A 10133-nucleotide genomic window follows, 5' to 3' on the forward strand; every position below is an offset into this window, starting at 1 on the left:
GGCCATGGAAAAGACCGCGTGGGGAGCGCGCAGCACACGGGCGCACCGAGACGCGGAGGAGGCCGCGGTCTGGGAAGCAGGAGGGAAATACGATCTCCCCTTGGACGCTGGGCAGATGCTAAAGCCCCTCGAGAAATTTCCCGGGCTAGCTGGGCATGGTGGCGCACGCCTGTGTTCTCAGCACTTGAAAGGCTGAGGCAGGAGGATCGCTGGGAGTTCAAGGCCACTCAGCGCTATATACTGAGACCCTGTCTCAAAAAAAAAAAAAAAGTCCCAGATTCTACAGAATATCCTAGGGAAGGGACTTGAGCATTTGAGCATTGAGATATGTTGAAGTCTTAACCCCCAGGATCTCAGAATGTGACCTTTGTTCAGTGTGTGTAAACGACTGCTTATTCTCTGGTCGAGGTCCAAACAGAATGAAGCCAGGCATGGTGGCACACGCCTGTAATCCCAGCACTCGGGAGGCTGAGGCAGGAGGATCCTGCGAGTTTGAGACTAGCCTGGGCTAGATAGTGAGTTCCAGGGCAGTCTGAAATACATAATGAAACTCTGTCTCAAAAAACAAACAAAACAAAGTTAAAATGGAAGGATTATTCAGGCTTAAGCTTAGCAGGTCTCAAAGATTGCAGACATCAGAGATAGTGGGAGGCACAGAGAAACCAGCAGGTGTCTGACCCTGCACATACCAGAAGCCTGAGTTACAAACCACTTCTGGCCCACCTTGCCCTTCTGCCTGTTCCTGCTGCTGCCTTGTAATTTTCAATGAACTCACTGCATACTAGGAGGTATACACTTGGCCATTCTTTCCTTGTTGTATACAAGAACCTGGGCCATTTTCGCCCACTCAGCTGTAGCATTAGGGTGGGCCCAGATGGAATATAACAGATGTTTTGTTTTGTTTTTTTGAGACAGGGTCTATGTAGTTGAGACTGACTTGGAACTATGTAGCCCAAGCTGGTCTCGAACTCACCACAATCCTCCTGCCTCAGCCTCCTGAGTGCTGGGATTACAGGCATGTGCCACCACGCCTGGCTTATAACAGATATCTTTATGAAGAGGAACACCTGGACAGAAGTAGAAGACCAAGGACACACAGCACCATCATTTGAAGACTGGAATGAGCATATACAAGCCAGTAGTAGTCAAGTCAGTAGTCAAGTCAAGTAGTACAAGGCAGTGCTAGTAGACACTGACAGAGAGAACACGGAACACCTCTCTCCCTAGTGCTTCAAGGGATGTGTTTTGGGCAATTGGATGAAAACTCCTGGCCTCCAAAACCAAGACAGTCCTCCCTATTGTTTTGGGCCACTGTTTGTATAGGTGACACAGAGACAAGAGAGCCAGGGGATACCTGGGTATCCAGCCCTAGGCTGCAGCAAAGCCATGGCTGGAAACCCACCTCCAGGACCAGGAGGTGGGCAGCAGCTGAGGCAGACGCAGCAGGGAAAACAGGGAGGCATTCAGACCAACCTCAAGCTCCCATCTGTCAGCCACAGGACACTGAAGCCAAGCAGCCTACCACGGACAGAGTAGAAACAGGCTTCACCCACCTCAGTGCCCCTGCACACCCTCATGGACCAGCTACGAGGACAAGGTCAGGATCCTCAGAGGAGGAGCCACAGGGACCAGGGAAGCAAACAGGAATGAAAGCAGCCTGCAGACCCCACCTGCAGAGAAGCATCTGTGCTGCCAAGAGTAGGCAAGGAGGAAAGGCGCCCCCAGCACACCCAGAGCCGTCCCCCTATGGGTCACTTGTGAGACCAATGTCACTTTCTGCTGAGGTTGTGAATGCAGGGCAGATCTATTGGGCAGGGGATATGGACAGGCTCATGTCCCAACCTGGCCACTCTCTAAAGGACACAAAGACCAAGGCCTGCAGTGTGGAACTCATCCTCAGAGCCATTGTGCAAAAGCCATCAAAGTTCACTTAAGCCCAACATGCCAAACACCCAGGTTCCTCCATCCCAGCTGTCCTGGACTCTGCTGGACCCTGGATGAAGCAAGATTACTACAGCTCCAGGATGCTCCAGGCTCAAGCCAGGGGCCATCTACATAAAGCACTGTGCTGGAGTCACACATACCTCCCTCCCCTTCCCAAGGCGGCTCAACCTGTGGTCTGAGCAGGATCCCATTCATTCAGCAAAAAACATCCCTCACCTTCAGGAACCTTGGTGGGACCTCCTGGCGCAGGTCCAAGGGCACACGGAGTTCCCCAAGCTCCAGAAAATACCCCAACAGTGATCACGGTGCTATTCTGTAGTCAGGATTTGCCCGCTTCTCTAGCGCCTTGCTCACAGACCAAAAGCCACCAAAGGGCCATACTCCACCAGGGACAGCAAGGAGCACCTAAGAGAATCCTAGAATTTGGCAGAAGTGCTATGTGAGGGGATAGGGCAGTGGAGAACCTACAGCATGTGCACCACAGTGGGCAGTTTCTCTCACTGAAGAACTTTAAAAGGTTCAGTCACTGGGACAGACAGGCAGCCACAATGGCATATGCCTATAATCCCAGCACTGTCGGAAGCAGAGGGAGAATCTCGACTGGCCTCAACCTGGGCAACTTAGCGAAACTGCCTCAGTATTGAAGAGAAAAAGAACTGGGGATGTAACTCAATGCAAAGGGCCTGGGTTCAATTCCCAGTTCCACAAAAGAGGGGATAACAGGAACTCACAGTCTATTGTTTATGTAAAATATGTCCATCTTCTGTGTTCCAGTGGGGCTTTGGGAATCGTGGGCAGAAGAGTACTCACAGTTCATAGGTCTTAGGAGACAGAGTCTGGTTGGAGGGGATGGGTCACTGGGGCCTAACCCAGAAAGGTGAATTCTTGTCCCCAGCGCATTTTCCTGGCCGCATGGGTTGAGCAGCTTTTCTCTGGCACACCCCTCTAGTTCCTGCTCTGGAGCCAGCCACACATGGGCTAAAATGTCTGAAATCCTGAACTCAAACAAACCTTTCCTCCTTTAAGTTGCAGACATCAGATATTCTACCCCAGTGACAGGAAAGTGACTAAGACACAGACCAATATGAGGCCAGGTTGGACGGCAGATTGGAGCTCAGGACAGGCAAGCTCACAGCCACAAAGCAGGATTTATTTCCCTGCAGCTGCTGGAGGTACTGAGCAGCCCTCAGATGCTGCTCCCCAAACGGAAGCACAGGGACCCACGTGGAATCTAGGTACCTCCAAGGCCTGCTGTATTTTTCTGGGCAGCTCATTCTGACCCTGGTGGCACCATGTGTAAGACAAGGTGAGTTATAGCTGTGTCTAATGTCCTGCCAAAAGCCTCATGCAGCTGTAGGTGGGACTTTTTCAGAGGTGGCAGAATCTAGTGTGTGACTGACTCATAGTACAATGCTAGGCCTGCAGGTACTAGGATTGAGGGTATGGGTGCTACCCATCCGAGGTAGTCTGAATAAAAGGGGCAGGAAGCAGCCATTAAAACTCTCTTGTTGCTTTGCTATAGTCTGCCTACCATGAACTGTTGACCCTTCTCTGCCCCTCTGCCTTGAAGCCAGTTGATTATGGACTAAAACTTCTACAAACTGAGCTAAATAAACCTTTTCCCCTTTAACTTTGGATGTTGGGTGTTTTATCTCGGCACTAAGAGAAAACTAACACAGTGAGATCCCACAGCCCCTGCCACCAGCACTGCCGGTCAAGCTCCAGAGAAAGGCCCGGCACACTCTGCTCCTCAAGAGGCCGTGTGGAATCAGGGTAGGTTCTCCCATCCACGCCACATGGCTGAGTCCACACTGAAGCCAGCCTGAACCTACACTGCACAGGGAGAGGAGAGGACAGCCAAGACAGAGACAGTTCCACCCCTTTACTCTGCCCTTTCAGACTCGACCTGTGCAGGCCACACCTGGGCCCCACTGCCAAGGACTGAAGCTCAGCTACATGACAGTTTCTAGATACACAGCCAACTGTTTGCTACTTGAGGATTTCAGCAAGTGATTCTATTTGTAGTTTCTAACCATTCCCTTGTCTCCCCCCCAAAAAAACTGTACATGAGTTTACAAACATATTAACATATAAATAATGAGAAACGTCCTGGGGAACCTCCCCCTTGTCTCTGGTGGAGATTAACACTGGAGGGCACTGTCCCCACAAACTGTGTGTGCTGTAGGAAGTTTCAAGGTGACTGGGCCAAGACACTGGCTTCCTCAGCACCTCCAGATTCAACCGCCAGTCTCCGCTGTATCCACAGAAGAGCTGGAAGCCACAGCCTGCAGCATGACTGCTCCACTGCCCGTCATCGTTCCGGCTCAAGCTCGTGCTGCAAGGGTCGCTTCCTCTCCCGACAGTGCTTCTTGTGGGCAGGCCAGTCCTTCTGCTGGCACTGGGAGCCGCAGTACCGGGCCACCTGGCAACGCCCACAGATGTTGAACTCCCGGAGCTGAAACATAGACCATCATGGCTTCACTTTCATGTGGGGGGTACCTCCTGGAACCTGGAAGGGCCTAACAGAACCCCATGCCCTGGCTGGGGTGCAACTCAGTGGCAGAGCGCTTGTCCAGCATGGAAGGCCTGGGTTTAAGCCCCGGCACCACAAGCAAACACAAAAAGATCCATGCATGGGGACAGGAATGCCCACCTGAGTGGGTACAACAACAAAGGGAAAGCTACCCTGGTGGGAGAGCAACAGAGGCACCCAGGGTCTACTGGGGTGGACCCCGGACCACAGGTGGGTGGCAGTGTGGGTGTGGTGGGCAGCCTAGGAGCTGCGGCACCTGCTTCTCGATGGCTGTGCAGGGCGGGTAGTGGCATTCATAGTAGGTACAGGAATTCTCCTCCTCTTCCACCACGTCCCCATTGGCATTGTAGTACCGGGTCACATTCAGGACAGGGAACTGCTCTTCTATGGGGTCTGTGGGAAGCTGCTGGATCGCAAGCCAGTACAAGCTCTGTTCCCTGAAAGAAAGCAGAACCTCAGTGCATGCCTGTTAGAAAGCATCAGCACAAGGGGCAATGTGACGCCAGGACACCCTCAGCCCAATCTGTGTCCCAACAACTGGACTCTGGCTCAGCATTCTGTCCTCCCACTGCACACAAGCACTGCCTCTCTCTCTGCTCAGTAACTGACTAAAGGCACAAAGCGGGCACAAACATGGACGTCAGCCCCTCTTGCCCTGGACTGGTGGGGGCCCCTGTGGCCCCACAGCTACTTCCACTCTGACACTGGGAGCTGCCCTGTGACCTTCTGATAAACTCCTACTGCTTAGGTAAGCCAGGCACTACCGAGAATTAAACAAAGGACTGAGGTCTGAACAGCACACACGGCACTGTTAAGCCCCTGGCCAGAGCATAGGGAACCCAACCCCTGCCTGGACTTCAGGGGGCACAGCCCATACCCTGGGAGCCAAGAAGCTGATGAACCGCCATCCCCCCTCTAGCCAGCCTATCCTCAATGCCACTGACTAGAAGGTCTGGTGTGTGGAAAAGCCTCAGGCTGCTTCCTGAGCCCTTCCAGAAGGCCCTGCAAAACAGCTAATGCTCAGGAACATCCTCTGGAGGTTTAGAGTGGGGCACACACCATGCAGGGGCTGAACTCATCACCCCATCATGACCACTGCTCACTGAGAGGGAAGCAGAGCAGAAGCCAAAGCCTGGGGGAAGCCAGCGTCCTTCTCCCAGCCCACAGAGAGGGCACAAGCCCAGGGCAGCTGGGACTTTACCCCTCAGGCAATCTTCGCTGCTCCTGGCCTGGGGCCAGACCCAGAAGCTGACTGCACACTCCTGAATTCTAAATGGTGGCCAACCTAGGCCACCTCCACCAGCAGTAGCTGCCTCTGAGGCACAGCCTTGTCAGGACTCATCCCCCAGTAGCCACAGCAGGGGCCTAAGCCAATGGACCAATTCCAGCCCTATGCCCTTTTTCCAAATGGGTTCATAGCTGCCATTACTGTGTCTGTGACTTCAGGGGGTATTTAGAGGAGTAAAAACACTCAGCCACAGGAGAGCCAGATCACAGCAGACACGCCCATGCTGGTGACATGGGTGGGAGTGGTACATGGAGGCAGCGAAGGTGGCCAGGGGATCTGCTACTGCTGGTGTCCACTCCAATGCAAGAAAGAGTCCCAGATATAGTACAAGTGGAGGTGGTGGCACTGTCCTGTAAGAGCTCACTCTCTGCTTCAGCCAACTTCAGCTCAGCTTCTTTTACTTGAACCCAAGGTCAAAACTAACATAATCCCCCAAAGATAAATAGCCTACTCAACTTTGACTAGACATAGAGGCACACGCCTGAAATCCCTGCACTCAGAGAGGCTGAGGCAGGACGATCACAAGCTCAAGCCAGACTGGGCATCTCAGTGAGACTGTCTCAAAACCAAAGTTCAAACTAGGCATGGTGGCAAACAAAAATCCCAGCCTTTGGAAGGCTGAGGCAGGAGAATAATCTCAAGTTTGAGTCTAGCCTGGGCTACATAGTGAGTTCTAGGTCAGTCTGAATTACATAGCCAGACGTTATCACCCACCATCACCATCCCAAAAAAAAGAAAAATTTTAAAATAGCTAGAGCTGTAGCTCAGTGTTAAGGCCCTGGGTTCAGTCCCTGGTGCGGGTGGGAGTAACAGGACATTAAGTGCCAAAACACTGATATAAGGGCAGGAACAAAACCAACAGCCAAGGCACTCATAGGCTCTGCCTTCACTCTGTGAGGTCTACAAAGAATGTGTAAAGCATGTAGTCCGCAGACCTAGACAATGGCCCAGGGACTGTCCCCTCACATCACCACTTCTATCTCAGCAGTGCAGGGCTATGGCACGACCCAGAGAGGCTGACTGTAAAGGTCCTGCACACCACCCCAAACCTACCACCCATCTGCTATGGCAGTGAGCACTGACATCAAGAAAGGCTACACTAAGCCACCAATGACACACATAAGGCTGGGTACCCCAGGGCCCAGTTCGCTCCTGAACCCTGTCCTGCTAGTCCCTGGCTCTTCCCAAGAACTCTGTGAGTCTCACAGCTGGGTTGGTCCTGACCAGCAGAACTGCAATGCCAAGCAAGAAGGTCATGCAAAAAGTTTTCAGGAACATGGAGAGCCCGGCCAAGGCCAAAAAGCCAACCCATGGAACCACAGTATCCTTGCTTCCTTCAACTAGTCAGGAAGACCCTCTCAAAGAAGGTGACAAAGAGACCAGGTCTGTGCACAGGAGGAAGCTGCAAGGGAGTGGCCCAATGCTAGCCTCCACCCATCCCATCCGCTGTAAGGTTCCTAGAGCCAATTATCACCCAATTGACTCAAAGAGCGAACCATCAAAATATCCCACCCTCTAATGAAACCTTGGAGGCCCTCACGCTATGTGGGGAAAGGTCTCTGGTGTGTAGAGGAAGGCATACAGAGACATCAGGGGCACAGCAGGAGGTGTGGCTGGGAAAGCCCACCTCTGTTTGCCGGAGGTCTCCTCAGCTTTGGGTCGCCAGCCCCATGGCACCAGCTGCAAGTTGTCCAGGCGATTATCCACAGTCACAGCATTGAGATGCACCACCTGAAAGCCAGGAGCCACGCCGCCCCTGTGACGCTCCCTAGGAAAAAACAATTCCCTAGAGTGCTGCCTCTGTGCCTCACAGGTATTTCTGCTTAGGCACAAAGGTCTGCAAGTCCAACAAGAAACACCAGCAACAGGGTCTGAACTTCCTCATCCTACTGATGGGGACACTTGTGAAGAATGGCCAAAAGGAACCCAAGTCCTTGCCCAGACAGAATGGGGATCACATGGATGATTCTGACTTGGATTTAAGGTGTGGACACAGACAGACAAGATGGAGCCCCAAATCCACCTATAAAGACAGCCTGGAGTTAATCTCTGCTAGTGAATGGTATCCACAGTTGAGCCCCACTGTGTATACATACCAAGGAGCAGGGGCCCATATCCTACCGCCAAGCTTAGCACAAGGCTGGCAAAGAAAGAACCCTTCTTTTCCAGAAGACCCACCCCAATTTAGCAGGGGCACTGCACCTGCCTTGAAAGCTCAAGGTCCTGAGTTCAATCCCTGGTACCAAAAGCGGGGGGGACAGAAGATCCGCCCCAGCAGAAAGCCCACTTGGTGCCACTACATGCAAATTCACCTTTCCCTTCATTAGTGGCAAAGTACACAAGTAATTCATAAATTCCAGTGAGGTCAGTTCAGCTCCACCTGGTGCGGGCTCTGCTGCCTCCAGCAGCCCATGCCCACCAGAGCCCCACAGGACCTGGTAGAAATAAGGCAGCCAGAAAATACCCACCACAGCAGCTCATGGAGGAGCCTGCCGTATCCCCTGCCTCGATTTTTGTCGAAGGCATATGCAAATATCTTAGCACCATTTCCGTCTGCATCTACTTCCATTCGAGCCTGAAAGAATAAAGAAAGGTCTGTTAAAAGCCTCCAATTCTCAGCAATATCTCAAATCCCACTTAGGAAAATCAAGCAAAGCGAGGAATGGTAGTGCACCCCTGTGACCCAGCACTCTGGGAAGCTGAGGCAGGAGGATGGCAAGATTGAACAACCTGGGTAACTTAGTAAGACCCTGTCTTGAAAAATAAAAAAGTAGCTGAGGATGCAGTTCAGCATGAAGACGCTGGGTTCAATCCTGAGTAACTGGAAAAAAAAGAAAAGAGAAAGAAAGAAAAATCAAGCGAAACAACAGCCACAGGGACAAGTGCCAGTGTGGAGATACTAGGAGTCTCCAGGGGCTCCCACTGACATAGAGCACCAAACACCATCCATGTCCCAACTCTGTCCTCCACGTTAGCAAGAAAACCTCAAGAACAACTCCTTGCAAAATACTGTGAACAGGCAGACAGTGGTGTTGCATACCTGTAATTCCAGCTATCAGGAGGACTGTGAGTTCAAGGATAGCCTGGACAGTATGGTAAAACTTTATCTCAAAAAAAAAAATACATAATCAATTAAAAAAACCAAACCTACAGACAGAAATTTCCCATCCTTATAAAAGCCCACAATCCAGCAAGAGCGAAACCGAGATGAAAGAGTGGTGTGGAGCCAGGGATTTAGCTCAGTGGTTTGGTGGCCTGCCTTGCAAGCGCAAAGACCCGAGTCCAATCCCTGGTACAAAAAAAAAAAAGAAATTGAAAGAGTGGTGTGGGACCACTGACCACAGAGGAGGAGCCACAGCCACCTATAGCAGAGCAGGGGCTCTTCACTAAGACCCCTAGGAAGGGACTACATACATATGGCTTCAATGCAGAGATGACGGAGACCAACAGAAGCAGGTAAACACACCACCCACTTTAACAGACATCCAATCAAAAGCACGACAAAAGGCAGTATTTTCAAGAGGTAGCAACAGGTGAGAAGAAAGAAAGACCACTTTCATATGGGGGGGGCACAGTTGTGTGGAGCCTGGGCTTCGGCAACAGTGGCTGGCACCTGAAATCCCCTGTGGGCTGTACCTCATTATTACAGTCCAGGTAGGAAACTCACTCCTCCTGTGTGCACTCCCAGCACCCAACCAGAGCAGCATGTATACAGAGGCTGCCCTCACCTCGAAGGAGTAGCTCTCCACCAGCGGGATATCCTGCTCGTCTATCAGCGTGTACTTGGTCTGTAAATGAACACACATCAAACCATTACACATGGGATAAGTGTGAAGACACTGACAATTTAAGCTTTATTTAGCAGGACTAGATGCATCTTTTCCAGATGAGCAGGTGAGGGCCTTGCTCCACCCCACTAGGCCTGGGGCAGACGTGTTGAAAGCAAGTCATGGCTCATTTTTGTCTGCACAGTGAAGCGGCTACAGGGCTCCAATATCTATTCACACAGGACCAACTCTAACAGGCTGCACCAAAGTTTTCTGCACCAGTGCCCACAGGGATGGTTTCAGTGGAGTTGAAAGATAGGCTGGCCCTTATGCTTTAGCAACGGCACACGTGCTCACTGGATTACCTTCTCAGTTTTCTTCCTGAAATGTTCCTAAGAAGAGCTTGAAAGGCTAACATTCGTGCATAGATTCCTGGTTTAGAAGGGGTCTCAGGGCCGCCCAGACCTCGTTCCCTAATAATAAAGCCCCAGCCTCAGCAGTCCTCCTCCACCCCCCTTACTCCTAACTCTCTCCTAGCGTCCGAGCCCATTTCCCTTCACCGGACTTCACCTGCCCCGCTCTCCCCTCCCTTCGGAGCTGG

The 10133-nt window shown here is 51.8% G+C and overlaps 1 protein-coding gene across 1 annotated transcript; it reads right to left on the bottom strand.

Moving 5' to 3' along the window:
• Positions 1-3553: 3553 nt before the first annotated feature.
• Positions 3554-9553, bottom strand: Zmynd19 (zinc finger MYND-type containing 19). Its single transcript, XM_019205230.2, has 5 exons — positions 9494-9553; positions 8234-8340; positions 7393-7533; positions 4734-4914; positions 3554-4399 (listed from the first exon to the last, which is right to left on the bottom strand). Exons 2-5 carry the CDS (start codon positions 8332-8334, stop codon positions 4256-4258), a joined length of 567 nt encoding a protein of 188 aa, XP_019060775.1. The 5' UTR covers positions 8335-8340; positions 9494-9553; the 3' UTR covers positions 3554-4255.
• Positions 9554-10133: the final 580 nt, after the last annotated feature.

Source organism: Fukomys damarensis, unplaced genomic scaffold, assembly GCF_012274545.1.
Source record: "Fukomys damarensis isolate Sample0158 unplaced genomic scaffold, DMR_v1.0_HiC HiC_scaffold_36, whole genome shotgun sequence".
NCBI lineage: Eukaryota > Metazoa > Chordata > Mammalia > Rodentia > Bathyergidae > Fukomys > Fukomys damarensis.